The sequence below is a fragment of the Schistocerca americana genome, chromosome 1 (genome assembly GCF_021461395.2).
Source record: "Schistocerca americana isolate TAMUIC-IGC-003095 chromosome 1, iqSchAmer2.1, whole genome shotgun sequence".
NCBI lineage: Eukaryota > Metazoa > Arthropoda > Insecta > Orthoptera > Acrididae > Schistocerca > Schistocerca americana.
Window position 1 is genome coordinate 588,817,617 of NC_060119.1, and position 17,377 is coordinate 588,834,993.

Consider the following 17,377-nt stretch of genomic DNA (forward strand, 5'->3'; position numbering starts at 1 on the left):
CAAAAGTATTTTTTAGTCAAAGCATGAAAGGCACAGGATAATATGGACTGAATAAACAGGTTTTTGTTTGTAAAGGAAAATAATGAAAAGATAAATTGCAGGGAAGGATAACTGATTGCTTGAGAACAAATGTGGAATGTAAACTTTGAGTAAGAGTGGAGAGCTTAATTTATTAAAATGGTTAAATTTATTTTTGGATGTACTGAAAAGTCATTCCTTATTGATAAAGACTGCAATATTGCATAAATCCTTAAATTTATAGAATTTCTGTGAAATTTAAGTTTACTGAACTCTTAGATGGATACGAAATTAGTGGGATTGAGGGAAGGGAGGGGACTCTTCATGCATCTCAACAGAGACATAGGTGATAATCTATTGGTAGTAAAGAGAACAACGAACAAACAAACATTGAGAGGAGACAAACAGTAATCTGCAAATGAATGATAGGTGACAATTTAAAATATCAGAAAATCACGCTGGCAGAGGTATATTTTGTGTCCTGATGTGTCGCCCATCATTCACCTGCAGGTGAGAGGTTGCTTGTCCTCAATTTTTCTTGTGACATTTTTCAACTTTGAGTAAGAATGAAAATTCACTCTGTAGCTGAGTGGTGTGGTACATCTCTCTGCACAAACGTATGAAACGAATGGCATTCCTTTGACAGCCAGTAATATGTGTAGGATACATATCTGTAAAATGTATTTAGCTTTTGTATATTTATTTCCTGCATATAGTTTGATATTTTTACCTTTCGAGGCTGTACTGCTATGGTAAAAAGGTATGAGTTTCTTTTCTTTGTGATCAGAAGTTTAGTTTTCAGGTATTTACTAACCATACCACGTGGTATGATGTGTGGCTTATAATCAGCCACTCGACCATGAAATCCATATCCTTAAGAAAGCTTGTAAGCAGTTCCCCAAGTGACATTTGCCAGGTAGATTAAAAGGTGTGTGCCGGATGGGAACTTTAACTTAGACCCTTGCCTTTTGCAGGCAGTGCTCTACTGACTGAACTTCCTAGGCATGACACAAGACCCATCCTCACAGCTCTGCTTGTGGCAGTAACTCCCTCCTACTTTCAAAACTTAATATGCATTCTTCTACATATCCCACAGTACAAATGCCCCTGAAGAAAGGATATTGGAGAGAAATGGCTTAGCAACAGCCTAGGATACACTCTACAGAATGAGTCCTCACTTTGCAGGGACAGTTGGCAGATTAAAAATTGTGATGGGCTGGAAATAGACACTGGCAGGAGTAGCACTGCAAGGATAGATAATGAGTCATTCCTGGATATATCAGTCAGTAAAGCATTGCCTGATCAAACAAGTTTGAGGGTTAAAAGTCCCAGTCTTGCATGCAGTTTTAATCTGTAAGGAAGTTTCAAATGAGTGTACACTCCTCTGCAGTGTGAAAAATCATTCTGGAGACAATTCTGTAAGCTGTGACTTAGCTGTTTCTCTATGGTAGCGCTTCTTCTATGAGTGTTGGTCCTGCACCATTCTTGAGTGTAGCAAATTTGTCTGGGAAATCGAAGAATATGGTATCAACCTGGAATGCATTATCTATGACACTTTGTATCTTATGGGTGAACGGGGCTAGCTGACTTTCCTAAGATCTCTACAGATCCATGTTGATTCATATAAAGGATATTTATTTGTAAGACATGAATATCAAACTTGTTCCACAGTTCTACAACTGATTGGTGCCAGCAATAAAAGTTTATAACTGTCTGCATCTGTCTGATGGCCCTTTTTGAAAACAGGAATGACCTGCACCTTTTCCAGTGTCATACCTCCCGCATTTCACAAGAAACTGCTGCCAAAAGGGGAACATCTTCTGTCACACAATCTGTACAACTTTACAAGTGCCTCATCGAGTCCAGATGTATTTGTGCTGTTTTTAATGGATTCTCATTTCCATGATCACGCACCTCAATATCTGCCACTGTAGCGTATTTAGGGTATTACAATTTCTCCAAGGAAACAGTCGTGGAAGGCCAAATTCAGCATTTTGGTGTATGTCTCTCACTTTTCATTTCGGTGCCATTGTGGACATTGAGCAAGACTAAAACCTCTACAGATTTTTCATGTAGTTCATAGAAAAGGTTTACATTTGAATTCAGTTCTCACTTTTGTCAACAAAGCTTTGACGTTGCTTAAATCTGTGATGAAGCTCTATTTTCAAAGCATTTTTATACCACTGCTACTAAATCATGCTTGGAATGTACATGTTTAAAATGTATGCATTCCATTTTTAGATGTTTGTGCTCCTCATTTTCATCCCTCAAGATGAACGTTTGAAATTGACTGTTGAGATAAAGTGCACATTTTTCCCCTATCATACTTGCTAAAAAAAATATTTTCTTACACTTCTCAATTTTCCTTTTAACATCTGCAACAGCCTTATGATCACAGGTTTTCTCCTCTACAATTCAAAAAGTTTAGATCTGTTAGTTACTAGGAGCTCTAAGACATTGCCCTTGTGAATTGACACTCTAATTACTTGAAATAATTTGACAGAAAAACTGTTTGGGGAAAATACGGTCTTAAATCCCAGTGTCTGGGAACAGCTTTAATTAAATAAATTCACATTTGCCATTTAGCCTTTCGTTGTGATTTACGTTCCAGTCAGAATTTAAGATATTGTTGTCAGTCACTTCTGATCACAGCCATCTTTCTGTTTCCAGTACAGCACAGTACAGTTCAGTACAGTATGGTCATTACATTTAGTAAGTGAAATTAGTTATGGAACCTTGTGGTGAAAACTCCTGCAGTTAACTAACACACATTTACAGTTTTTCTTCCCAAACTGCAAGGATGAATACTCTGCTGTCTAACGAAAATGATTTATCTACACTTATCTCTGATTCTGCCATATAATTAGTCATTGAAACTATGAAGGTGACCCACTAATGTAAGAAAATTTTCATGAGAGTGATATGAACTCTGCCATACCAGTAGCTGTTTCATTTGTGTAGTGCAAGCCTGATAGGTTTAAACTAGGAACACGAGGAAACACATGGTTGTAAAGGAGGTACAGTTTATTGGGTCATGGAATGACATCAACAAGAATAAAATTAAAATAATTTGTGTCTTGAACACATTTAACAACTGAGGGCCCAGACGCCCATTCTTGCCATTATAAAGACATTATCCACGTTAGGTGTTATTAGTGTCGTACTGCAGGTACATGGTGGACTTCGTGACAGTGGTTGGTGACTGTGTGGCCCAGTGGCCACCTCGGGTATTTACAGGCACTCTATTTGAATGTTGTCACACACTACACTTGCCATAGTGGCCCAATTTAAGTCTGCTGTGGGTGGTAGGTGTAGTAACCAGTGGGCCACCACAGATGGGGGCTACAGTTCTCAGGTTACAGTTCTCAGGTTACAGTTCTCATCCAGTAAGTAGAGGATTTCAAGAAATCCTTACTCCACATCATCAGAGAATTGACCGAGGCTCTGGTTTAAGCCTCCCAGTTTGTTCCAAACACCAAACACCGCAAGGTTTTTCATAAGATGCTGCCCATACTAAGTCTGGTTCTCATCCCCATGTGTAAGACTAGCTGTCTTTCCCAATTCAATCAACCATCTAAATGAAAGAAGGATGGCCTCACAATTTATGCAGCTTGATCCATTCATGCTGACTTGAGCCACAATTAGAAGCCAGTTGCATACAGTGCATTGAATAGCAGCTAGCACAAACTTTCCCACGTCATACATGAGATCTTCCAGCAAGGTTCCCACTTGTGTGTTGAATTCATGTGCATTGGATTACTTTCTGGACCTGCCTGCTACTTCCATGAGGAGCTCCATTACCCATCTAATGTAGGAGCTACCAACAGCCAATGTACTTATTCTCTATGCTTGTTCAGACTGGACAAGAGAATTCATCACAGGATCATCAGATGAGGCTTTTAGTAGCTTGATCTGTAGACCATGGCTTTGACTGTGTGTAATACTTGTAGAGTTTCTTGTGTGAAGATTTCAATATTATTTTATTCATCAAAAATATTGGAACACACAAAAATAGTTCATTATTGCAATTGTTATTGATATTAGACCTAGCATCATTGGAATTTGACAGTCAGTTATCAAAAGCTACCGTAAAAGGAAGTTGTTTTGGTGAAACAATACTTAAGACCAAAATGCAGTGATAAGATGGCAGTTTTGGCTGCATTGAGTTGTTTATTTTACACTGTTGACTGGTATGTAGTATAAGGTGCTGCTTCATTAATGCTGCCATGTCATCTTGTACACTTTCGTCTGCAGGTGATCTAACCAAAACTGGTAACTAAGGATAAATAAAAGATGACTTTGACTGTTGTCACTAATTTATGCTGTTGTAGCTGAGAAAGCTGCAATGTGACATTACTTGAATTCACACATGCTAAAAATTGGCCATTATTTTGTGAAACACTGCTTGAGACATCTGTGAACTTGGCCAAAAAAGTTGAGAGTGGGAATCAGAAATGATGTTATCGTGTGTCTGGGAGCAATGGTTGAATGAATTCTCTCTCCTGCCATAACACCATAGTAAAATCATCTAGATAGAGAGCAACTCATGTACTGTGGATACCATGTAAACCAGATCTACCTCAAGACTTTCTTTAAAACCTTAAAGTGCTTTTCCACTTATTATGGATGTCAATTAGCTTTTAGGTCTTTCAGCGTAATAGTGACATTTAGAAAAAAATCTCCCGATTTTTATTGCATAGTGTTCCTGTCCCCCTCATCCTGATATGGTTTCTCATTGTTTCATCTCTCCTCATTGAATTACTTGTTCTGAAACCTATGAAGTGCATCACTTCCACTTTTGTAAATGTTTATCAGCAGGAGTACACATTTTGCCACCTGAAGGTAAGTTCTGGCTAGAAATTCTTTCTCACAATTTATGAGTTTCATTGATCGAATTTTCCTTTGATACGGAAGCATTTGCATGGTGAATCAGTCTTCCAGTATGATTACATTTTCCCATACTTAGGATGTAAATCTATTTTGATGTGGATATTTGTAAGTAATTAGACAATTTTTTTACAGTGGAAATTTGTGGTTTTTGACTACCCAAACTCTTTAACTGTAATGCATATTGTTTATTGTACAGATAGAAAACACCAGCATCTGTAATTGTCACATTGTGTGGTCTTCATATATGATCTGTGTGCCACTGTACAATGCATGACATGATTCTTTATACAAGTATTGGTGGGTTTCTATTCAAAGCATATTATTTCCAGCTTACATGACCAGCAGTACTGGAATTCATACAACTCTCAGCACAATGCACAACATACTTCCTGCCAAATGTGAGCAAGCCAGCTGAATAAATATAATACATCACTTAAATAAAAAATAAAAAAAATTAACATTTACAAAGGAGTCACTTTTTGACAAACTTTTCTGAAATTAGTTTGAAAATTTTTAAATAACTGTCTTAATGTCAGAGACTTCAACTGTAATCGTATCAGATAGCAAAATTTTTAATACATTCAGTTTATGAATATAATTAATTTCTTTGAAAAATAGCAAAGTGTATATCATATCTGTGCACAGGATGTTCCAGAAGTAATGATCAGTATTAGGGATATGACAGGAACCATCATTCGAAGCAAATAAGATCTTGTAAACATGGGCTCTAGAGTGTGTACCTTAAAAGCTATGAGCATTTTTTCATCTTAAACAATGTTAAATGCATCTCTTCTACTGAATAAGGGCTAATAGGTCATTAAGTATGCATTTTAGATCCCATATTTACTAAATATTCTTGCTTCAGATCAGTGATAATGTCATATCCCTGAATATTTACCATTCCTCCTAGGACAGACACCCTTGTATAAATACAGATAACCAATTTAATCATGTTATTCAAACTATATGAAACAGATGTACCGTGAAGATGATGCACTGAGCTGCAGACAGGCACTACTATGGAAAGATTGTTACACATTTAGCTTTCGACAAAACTAACTCTTCTTCGGAAAAGGGGACACACACACACACACACACACACACACACACACACACACAGGCTAAATGTGTAATAGTCTTTTTTTGTTGTGATTGTAACTCAGCATGTAGTCTTTACAGTGAGTTGAATTCTTTGTTTTTCGTAGTACTGGTGATGTTGCATTGTTAAAAACAAAGATGTTGTCAGTTGCTTGTTATTGGATCATATTGTAAATTTATGAGATATATTTAGATGTTCACTAAATAGTAATAATATGTCAGTGGCCAGTTCTGATACTGCCTCCATCCCTAGTTATCAACAAGCACCGAGCGCACCTTTGTTAACTTATTGTAAATGCATTATTACAGTTGTACAGAATATTATAACCTTCTTTTAAGGCCAATTTTCATTTAGCATCAAGTCTTAAAAGTTACTATGCCAAATAATACAACTACCAAGATGGACATTTTCTAGAGTTGTCCAAACTGTTGAGTGTTTGATGATGTTGGTTCTTGTATGTTTCAGATACATTCCTGCAAGCACGTGTCAGCCAAAAAATTGCTCTTACATCTGGTGACTGGGAAGTGCTGGGTCGCTCCATTTGGGTTGATCCAGATAGGCAACTAGTATACTTCCTTGGTTTGCGTGAGTCACCTCTTGAGAAGCACCTTTACGTTGTGTCACTGAGACGTCCTGATGAAGTGCGGTTGCTTACCAGACCAGGGTATTCTTACACAGTTGACTTCAGCAAGGTATGAACCATGAGAAGAAAAATACTTGTTTCATTGTGCACTGCTGAGAAGGGAAATACATAGTTAAGATCTATCGCATATTTCATTGCTTTCTAAAGGGCTGAAATTTTCTGATGCAAGCTATTGAGAAAGTAAGTGTTCTAGCAATTTCATATAACTAGAGATCACGTCGTACAATTGACCATGATGGTGGAAGAAGCTTGACATGGAAGAAGAAGTCATTGTCAATGTTCATCATGTAGGCATATTTACAAAATAATTTGTGATGTGAATTTAAAATGACTCATTCCACATAATTATGATTTATCATGCAAATGATCCATAGAACATGAAACTAATTATGGTTTTCAGAGAAATGCTATGTAAAATTTAAATTTTTATTGATATGGATCCTACAACCTTTTTCAGGTGCTTGTGCATATATCAGTAACTTAAAGGAAATGACTGAGATTACATACTGTAACAAGTGTTTGATATTACTTAACATGTAGAATATGATTCCGTAATACCATCAAAAACATCATATTGTTTCTCAACTGATCCCTCTCGTGTGTTATTGTACTTCATACAAAATCACTGTGAAATAGGGCTAATAAAACTATAAAGTACATGAATATTTAACTGAAAGCATGTGAATTTACCTGTGGACAGATGAGATAGTTTATAGCAAAGAATTAAATAAAGAACCAGATTCACGGATTATCATGGCTTCGATTCCCAAGGATACAGAATCCTCAAAGGAAAAGTGGGGCGATGGGTAATGAAGAATGTACTCCAGTTAGGTACAGGACTTAGAGTCAGTCACAAGATGCTGTATTCAGTGATTGACTTCACCTCCCCAAGCAGTTGTGTATACATCGTCCCCCTCAAATGTGCTAACAACGGCTGCAATATAGCCAATGTACATGCCATGCCTGTTGTCCCGGTTGATAACCAGGACAACAGACGCAATCCAGACAGAACTGACAAATTCTGGGAAGACTTAGAAGATATTCTCTCTGACGTACACACACACACACACACACACACACACACACACACACACACACATCCTTGGGAACAATTGGTGGATCTGTGTAGGACTTTTGGGTTGGTCATGAAGTCTACTGCCTTCAAACACCTGCCAAGGAAGAAGACGACTTGGATTTCACCTAACACCAACTTGGGTGAGTTCAAGATCGATCATGTGGCCATTTCAAGAAAATCCCAAAAGGAAACACAAAATGTGAAGGTATCAAGAAGTGCCAATCTGGACTCAGCCCACCACGTCTCAAAGATCAAAATGAGACTCCAGCGTAGAAACACTAGAGTACACAGAATGTCCAAGATGGTAAGATTTGACGTAGAGCAACTTAAGAACAGACAAGAAATGAGCCAGAGACTGAACAGTACAGATTTCAGCAGCTGGGACCAACTGAAGGAGACACTCCTGAAGATGGCCAATGAACTTGCCCCCGTCACGAGAAGGAAGCATCCATGGTAGAATGAAGACTGTGACAATGCAGTAGCCCAAAATAGACACTCTGTGGAAAGTGGAACTGTAAGAAAATCAAGAAAAATTGGGAGAACTTTCTGGAACAAAGGTGGTTTGCTGCTAAGATAATTCGAGGAATCAAAATGACTTCCACACAAAACCAAGTAACCCAAATTGAAGAGAGCTTCACTAAGAATAACTCTAGAAACTTCTACAGAAGCTGCCATCAGGCACTCAGAAAATACAATCTGCCAAGCCTCCACTTCAGAGACTTGTAGAGCAAACTGGCTTTCAACGACAAGGACAACTGCCACCTCTTAGCTCAGTACTTTAAAAACCTATTCAGCTGTAATCCACCCAGCGAAGACTTGGACTACAAACAAACCTGGACTCACTGCCTCCTTCATTGGAAGTAGTTGGACAAATCATTCAACTTCTAAAGAATAATGATGCAGCTGGAGAGGACTCTATCATTGCTGAACTCTGGAAGCAATGCCTTGGGTAAGCTCACCAAGATCATCCAGGGCATCTGGGAAACAGAGAAATTACCACCTGATTGGAACACGGCTCTGATCCATCTGCTTCACCAAAAGGGAGATTTTACTGATCTGAACAACTATCGTGGCATTTCTCTTTTCCCGGTAATATACAAGACTCTCCAAGGTGTGACTAACAAGGGCCGAACATCAATTGAATAGTCAACTGCAAGAATATCAGGGAGGCTTCTGGAAGACCCGATCCTGTACTGAACAGTCTTCAACCTTAAAACTGTAGTGGTATACTCAAAGGCGAGCAACTGCAAGGTAGTCGTCATCTTTGTTGGTTTCAGGAAGACCTATGACTCTGTTGATAGAGAAACGCTTAACGAAATACTCCAGGAACAAGGACTAGACAACAAAACCCACAGACTCATTCTAGAAACCTAGACCAACACCTATTCCAAGGTCAGATTTAGAGGTGAGATCTCAGAAAGCTTTGAGATAAAAACTGGAGTGAGACAAGGGGATCGACTCACCCCACTTCTCTTCAACTATGTCCTTGGAAAGGTTGTGAGAGAATAGTGCAAGAAACTGACCAGTTTGGGTGTTCAGAGTGTTGTCTACCTGGGCCGTAAGAACGAAGGACTGATTGTAGATTGCCTGGCTTTTGTAGATGACATGGCACTGATTACTGATTCTCTTGAAATGGCAACAATGCAGGTAAACTGCCTCAGAAAACAGGCAGCCAAAGTGGGTCTTCAAGCATCACTGGAGAAAACAGAGTTCTTCACCGACATCAAAGAAGCTAACAGAGACATGTTACTAGACCAGGCAAACATCAAAAGGACTGAGAAGTTTAAGTATCTCGGCAAATGGATTGAACCCAACTTATCAGAAAAAATGTTATTGTCCGTGAGAGTCAGCAAGTTGGAACTAGCCTATTGACTGACTATGAACACCTACAACAAAAATGCCTGTCATGCAACTTGAAACTTAAGCACTACACATCAGTCATATGACCAAAAGCCATGTATGCCATGGACTGTCTGTCCTTGAACCAGAAAGGTCTGATGGAGGAATTGGAAGTCAGAGAGAAGAGAATCCTCAGGAAGATGCTAGGCCCGGTAGAAGAAAATGGGGAATTCCGAAGGCGACATAACTCGGAGCTCTACGAACATATCAAGAGGCTCTCTGACTGTGCAAGGAAAAGAAGGATGGCTTTCTATAACCATGCTGCAAGATTGCCTCCAAACAGATAGATCAACCGTCTGTTCACCTTCTGGCAGAACAAGATGGCTCACACCACTTGGCTGACAGAAACTGAAAAGAACATTAAATAACTGGGAACAACTGATCTCTAGAACAGACAGTCTGTGAGACATACCCTGAAGGAAGTCCAAGGATTTCAGGACTAACCCCGAAGGAAAAGTACCCCATGGACAGAAGAAAGGAGGAGTTAAATTGGCAGAGGATGCGACTGTACTGGGCAAAGATCAAAGCCCAACAGTTGAACAAGTGTGGTCCAGAGTAGGCCCATTCAAAACAAGAAGAAAAAATGAAATGTTGTTTATAGAAGGAACAAAGAATAAAATAGTTCTCAACCAGCTATTGACTGGCTGGACTGCTAAATGAGGGGAAGATTTCATTAGGGTGTTGTTGGAGAAGAATATGGGAATCTAACAGTATATGGTAGTTCCAGTTACAGTGAAGTGAGACTACAAAAAACCCTATTCTAAAGAGAGGGAAGGGTACAGGTATGGAGGGTGGAGCAAAGGTGCAGACTGTGAAATGAAATGTTGTTATGTAGAAATGGTTTGTTGGAGGGTTTTGTCAAAGGCAAGAAGAATATTACAGAACAGCCAGTGTGAGAGGAACACAAGTTCTCCAAAACCTTGCTTTCCATGTATCTTACTAGTCATGAGATGATTTTATGCTGACCCATGGCTGTAAATGTGCAGCATTGTTATAAAGTATCAATGTTATTTGCCTGTGAATAATTAAATCAGTTCAAAATGGAAAGCATTTAAAAATGTTAAGTATATTGCAGTATCTAGATGAACATTCAGAAACTTGTGGTTACATAGACCAGTTGAGGCTGAAAAACACACACAATTTTGCTGTTAAGACTTTTTCTAATCTTCCTCTGCAGATTTTGTTTTGGCTTTTTATAATGCTACTCATCTCATGTCACCCAGCTTTTGCCAGTTGATTTTGTTTTGCTGTATATTAACTTCTCCCGTCGACATGATTTAGCCTCTCTGCATGCACTTACCACTGTTGGCTAGAGTTGCTGCCTCTGGATCACAGTGTCCCGAGTTTGATTCCTGGCCAGGCTGGGGATTTTCTCTGCCCCTTGACTGGGTGTTTGTGTTGTCCTCATCATTCCATCATAATCTCATTCGTGACAGTGGCTCGATCGGACTGTGTAAAAATTGGATTGTGAAAAAATTGGGACTTTGTAGCGACCACACCTTTGTTTCTCATGGAGATGATTGAAGAAAAGTATGGCGAAGTTGAATCAATGAGTAAAATGCGGTCCGGTGCTTTGCTCATCAAGACATCCTCTGCTGCCCAGTCTGACGCCCTGCATGCTTGTGACCATCTCGGTGACGTCCCAGTCTCCGTCACGCCCCATCCATCTTTGAACTCAGTACAGGGCATTATTTTCTGCTGAGATCTTCTTCTGAAAACTGACGAGGAGCTCCTTGCTAACCTCGAGCAGTGAGGGGTTCGTTTTATCCGCCGTGTGCAGCGAGGCCCTCCAAACATTCCATCGCTATGGGCGCCTTTATCCTGGCCTTCGAGGGGGATGTCCTCCCAGAGAAGGTCAAGGTAATGGTGTATCGGTGTGATGTCAAACCTTATGTTCCACCACCGATGAGATGTTTTAAATGCTTAAGGTTTGGACATATGTCTTCCCGCTGCACTACTGAACCCCTCTGTGGCGACTGTGGGTGCCCCCTCCATGAGGGGAGTGACTGTGCTCCCCCGCCAATGTGTGTAAATTGTATTGGACAGCATTCTCCACGCTCGCCTACATGCCCGGTGTTTGTGGAAGAAAGAAGGATTCAAGAGTACAAAACCTTAGATTGGGTCACCTACACTGAGGCTCGTCAAAAATATGACCGGCTCCATCCTGTGTCTATGACCTCTACTTTTGCTTCAATTACTTCCATTCCCCCTCCTATCCCCTCCTCTTCCCAGCCCCACCCCATTCGTCCCATGCTTTCAGCCTCCCCCCCACTCCTCCTCCGCATCCTCCCTCAGCAGCCATACCCACCTCTTCGCATGCTGCTCCCCCTCCCCCGCCGGAGAAGTGTTCCCCTCCTTCGGCGGCCGCCGGTACTGGAGCTCCCTTCCAAGACTCCTCTTCCCGGCACCCCCCTGACAGGCAATCTGCTGCTCCACATTGGCGCATGACCCACGGTGGGCGCCAATATTGCCTGGTGTAATTCTGTGTCTGCCCTTGCTGAAGTCTGCCCTTCTCTTCCTTCCCAAGAGAAGAACAGAAACGCAGAAACAAAGGCAAGGCCACTCTGGTACCCCATGAGGTGCGGCCTTCCCCTCACAGTCAATGAACAGACAGAGTGACACCACCTATATGGATATTACCCCATCCTTCTCGTTGACAGATAGCGACTCAGTAGCGTGACCGACTCTGGTCCAATCACTTCCACTTTGGACTCCGGCTTGAGAATCCTCCAGTGGAATTGTAATGGATATTTGCTTCACCTTCCAGAGTTACAGCCCCTTCTTTCCTTCGACTCTGCCACTTGTATTACACTCAAGGAGACCCACTTTAATGCCCACAACCCTCTTTGGGATAGTCATACGACTACTGCCCTGCGCAGGACAGTTGAAGGTGTTCTGGCAGGGCTTGACCTCTGTTTACTAAACACAGGCGCTCCCACACACTTTACCGTGGCGCACGGCACTTTCTCAACCATTGACCTTTCCATCTGCAGTCCCGGTCTTCTTCCGTCCATTGAGTGGGGTGTCCACGATGACTTATGTGACAGCAACCATTACCCAATTGTTTTGACGTTTCTTCAGTGTCTCTCGCTCCGTCACCCTCCCAGGTGGGCCCTATCTAAGGCTGATTGGGGTGCCTTCTCATCTTCTCCCATCCCCCCCTCTATTGCCACACGCCAATGTTGGTGAATCTACTCAGACCTTGACTGCCTCCATCCTTTCAGCAACTGTTTCAGCAATCCCTTCTTCTTCAGTTTCCCCCCGCCGGAAGATGGCCCCTTGGTGGACTCCGGAAATTGCAGCAGCCATAAAAGACCGCCACCGTGGTCTTCAACACTTCAAGTGGCACCCTTCTACTGCTCTTCTTCTGGTCTTTAAACGATTCTGCACCCGGGCCTGCTACCTAATCAAATTTCAGAAATGGATTTGCTGGGAACAATATGTAGCTGCCATAGGACCCCACAACCCCTCTTCACAAGTCTGGGTGAAACTCTGGCGAAATTTTGGCCACTGTCCTCCCACTGGGGTTGCGGGAATTTCTGTACATGGTGTTATTGTTACCAATCCAGACTTTGTGGCAGAAAATTTCGCTCAACACTGTGCTCAAGCTTCAGCGTTGGCTCAGTATCCACCCATGTTCCTTCTCCTGAAAGAGCGTTCAGAACAACTGCCTTTGTCTTTTGTTACTCGCTGCTCAGAACTATATAATGCCCCATTTAGCGAGTGGGAATTTGCCAGTGTCCTCGCCCTTTGTCCTGACACAGTTCCTGGGGCAGATTGGATACATAACCAAATGCTCCAACACTTATCGGTGGCTGGCCACCATCATATATTGACCCTCTTCAGTCGTCTGTGGGATGAGGAAGTATTTCCTACCAAGTGGCAGGAAAGTATTGTTGTTCCGGTGTTGAAGCCAGGGAAACTGCCTCTTGAGTTGGATAGCTACCGTCCAATTAGCCTTACTAACACCCTCTTCAAGCTCCTGGAACGCATCGTGAGTTGGCAGCTGTTTTGAATCCTTGAATCGTGTGACCTTTTGTCATTGACTCAAAGTGGTTTTTTTCTGTGGCCACTCTACGGTGGATAACTTGGTGCACCTAGAGTCTGTTATCAAGCCGGCTTTTGCCCATCGGCAACACCTCCTTGCGGTCTTCTTTGATCTGCATAAAGCCTATGACACCACCTGGCGCCACCACATCCTCACCACCCTTCACAATTTGGGCCTTCGTGGCGCTCTGCCTGTTTTTATCCGTAATTTTCTTTCTTATCACTCTTTTCGGGCCCAGGTTGGCTGCTCCTACAGCTTTGTCGGTACGCCTGCCGACTGATGTCAATGCCCGACCACCCGTCATATTTCTCCTTCTTTGACGACTCTCGACTGCCAATACGGGCTGTATGTCTCTGCCCTGTTACCTCCTGGAGTTAGCTTTCATTGCCTGCTTCAGAAACTTGATTTTTACCCTCCCTACGACTTTTCGAGTGGGTGAGAGCCCGATGCCACCTTGGCTCCAGGCTCAGGTTCACGTTCACCTTGAACTCGGCTCGCTCCCAAAGGAGAGGACCGCGGATTCAATATACAGCTCGAGGTTTGTTGAACTTTGTTCGAGGCTCGCTCGTAACGTCTTTATTTACACAGATGGCTCCAAGACTACTGCTGGTGTCGGATGTGCCTTTGTCATTGGGGATGATACCTTTCAACACCGGCTCCTTGACCAGTGTTCAAGCTTTACAGCTGAGCTTTTTGCTCTCTATCAGGCTGTTCAGTATATTCGCCGCCATCGTCTTGTCCCTATGCCATCTGCTCTGATTCTTTGAGTGAGTGCCATTCAGAGTCTCCGTGACCCATATTCAGACCACCCTCTCGTGCAATGAATTCAACGGTCCCTTCAGTCACTAGCTGATACCGGCGCTCATGTCCTTTTTTTGTGGAATCCTGGCCACGTTGGTGTGCCTGGGAATGAAGCTGCTGATGCTGCGGCCAAGGCTGCTGTCCTCCTGACACAGACAGCTTCCCTTTGTGTCCCATCAACTGATGTTAGTGGGGTCCTTTGTCGGCACTTTCATCATTGTGGCATGAGGCCTGGTCCTCTCTCCATGAAAATAAGCTTAGGGCCATCAAACCAGTCCCGACGGTTTGGATGACCTCCCCATGCCATTCCCGGTGAGAGGAAGTCATTTTGGCCAGGTTGTGGATTGGGCATTGCCAATTTAGCCACCGCTACCTGCTGTCCAGTGACCCCACCCCGTGGTGCTCCTGTGGTCATCCATTGACGGTGTGCCATATTTTATTGTCCTGTCCCCGTTTTATTCACTCTCGTGTTGTCTTGTGTCTGCTGTCTACCGTACAGGAACTTTTAGCTGATGACGCTCAAGCAGCTGCTCGTATCCTTAGTTTTATTACGTTGACGGACTTGTCCAAAGAGGTCTAACTCTTTTATTTTGTTTATCTGCACCTCTGTAAGTACTTTCTGGTGTTGCCCCTTGCGTTTTTTTTTCTACACTATTAGTGCACTAATGTTTGTGACTGGGCACTACCAACCATAGTAGTTGAGCGCCCTAAAAAAAAAAAAAATCCTCCTCCTACAGCTCTCCCCATCGGCAAGAAAATGGGGTTTCACAGGGTTCCGTGCTCAGTGTCGCTCTCTTTCTGATAGCCATTAATGGTCTAGTGACAACTGTTGGGCCAACAGTGTCTCCCTCTTTGTATGCTGACGATTCTTGTATCTACCTCGCCTCCTCTGTAATGGGCGCTGCAGAATGCCGTCTACAGGGGGCAATCTGTTGGGCCCACTCATGGGCTCTCTCCCATGGCTTTCAGTTTTCGGCGGCCAAGACTTGTCATGCATTTCTGCCATCACTGTACAGTCCATCCCCATCCGGAACTGTTCCTCGATGGCCAGCCCCTTGCGGTGGTGGACACCCATCGCTTCTTGGGTCTGGTCTTCGATGCCCGGTTGACATGGCTCCCTCACCTTTGTCAGCTGAAGAGGACGTGCTGGTCCCATCTCAGTGTTCTTAGGTGCCTGTGCAATACCACCTGGGGTGCAGACCGCTCTGTTCTCCTGCGATTGTATCAAGCATTAGTCCAGTCTCGTTTAGACTATGGAAGTCCTGTCTATGGTTCTGTGTTGCCTTCGACACTGCAGATCCTAGACCCCATCCACCACTTTGAGGTCCAACTTTCAACTGGTGCCTTCCAAACTAGCCCTGTACTTAGCTTTCTCGCAGAGGCGGGGATTCCGCCACTGCGAGTTTTCACCAGAAACAGCTGATATCTTATGCACTCAGCATTCGCTGCACCCCAAAGCACCCTAATTATGGTCTCGTTTATCCAGACATGGAGTACACCCTGCCACAGTGGCGGCCACGATGTGGGCTTACCATGGCTTTCCGCATTCAGTCGCTCTTTTCTGAGCTCCATCACTTTCCTTTACCACCTCCTCTCTTCTCTGCTCATGCACATACCCCTCCATGGTGCGCCTCTCGGCCGCTACTCTGTCTTGATCTCTCAATCGACTCGAAGGATTCTGTCCCTCCGATGGCTCTTTGCCATCAGTTCTCCTGTCTCCTCAGTCCTTTTCAGGGTTCAGAAGTGATCTATACTGATGGCTCCATGGTTGCCGGCCGCACTGGTTTTGCGTGCACCTATGCGCGATGCGCGGAACTTTGCTCCTTGCCAGATGGCTGTAGTGTTTTTACTGCAGAATTGCTAGCCATCTTGCCTGCACTGGACCATATCTGCTCCTGCTCAGACTGTCCTTCACTATCTGTAGTGACTCATTGAGCGGTTTGCATGCTATTGGCCAGTGCTTCCCCCGCTACCCATTGGTCATCACTATCCAGGACTCCCTTTCTCTCCTCACTCAACGTGGATGCTTGGTGGTTTTCATTTGGACCCCAGGCCATGTTGGGATTCCTGGCAACGAACTTGCCGATCACCTGGCTAAATTAGCTACTACCAGGCCATCTCTCCGTATTGGGATTCCAGAAATAGACCTTCGCCCGGCATTACATTATCAGGTTTTGGGCCTTTGGGATGCAGAATGCATCACTCTTTTTTCGCTGAACAAGCTCAGGGCAGTTAAGGGTTCTACAACTCCATGGCGGTCCTCCTTATGGGCATCTCGTAAGGCCTCTGTCGTCCTCTGCCGACTCCGCATCGGCCATACTTCTTTGACTCACAGTTATCTCCTCCTTTGTGAGCACGCCACCTCATTGTGGGTCAATGTTGACTGTGGCTCTTATTGTATTGCCCCAATTTAGCCACCCTACGTCATACTTTTAGCTTTCCAGAATCACTACCCCTGGTGTTGGCTGACGATGCCTCAGCGGTGGGTCTCATTTTACGTTTTATTTGTGATGGGGGCTGGGGGGGGGGGGTTATTGTTTTATTCAAGGAGGGGGCCTTCCTTCTTATTGGTGAGTGGAGGGGATGGCAGGCTTTCATGCACCCCGACTTCAACTGGGCTTGGTGGTTCACCCCGGCCCTATACCTTCCCACTCCTTTCCTCATGGGGTCTGTTATGTCCTGAGCATCTCTCTTGTCTCCTGTGCTTCTTCCTTCCTGCCCCTGTCATTAGTCACTTTCTTTCCCTCACCTCGTCTTCTGTCCTTTTCCTTACTTCCCTGTCAATAGTTTATCGTTTTATGGATGTTGTAATTCCCTCTTTTAATGTGGGATTTTATTGGTTTTAGTTAATCTCAGGTCGGAGGGACTGATGACCATGTAGTTTGGTCCCTTCTCCAGCCAACC

The 17,377-nt window shown here is 43.2% G+C and overlaps 1 protein-coding gene across 4 annotated transcripts in view; it reads left to right on the plus strand.

The window, feature by feature from the left end:
- Nucleotides 1–17,377, plus strand: part of LOC124606741 (dipeptidyl peptidase 9) — a 203,407-nt gene that overhangs the window by 108,026 nt on the left and 78,004 nt on the right. For all 4 annotated transcript variants that reach the window (XM_047138778.1, XM_047138786.1, XM_047138796.1 and 1 more), the window contains one exon: nt 6,473–6,699. In XM_047138778.1, the coding sequence (XP_046994734.1) occupies nt 6,473–6,699 (227 nt within the window). The remainder of the gene's footprint in view (nt 1–6,472; nt 6,700–17,377) is intronic.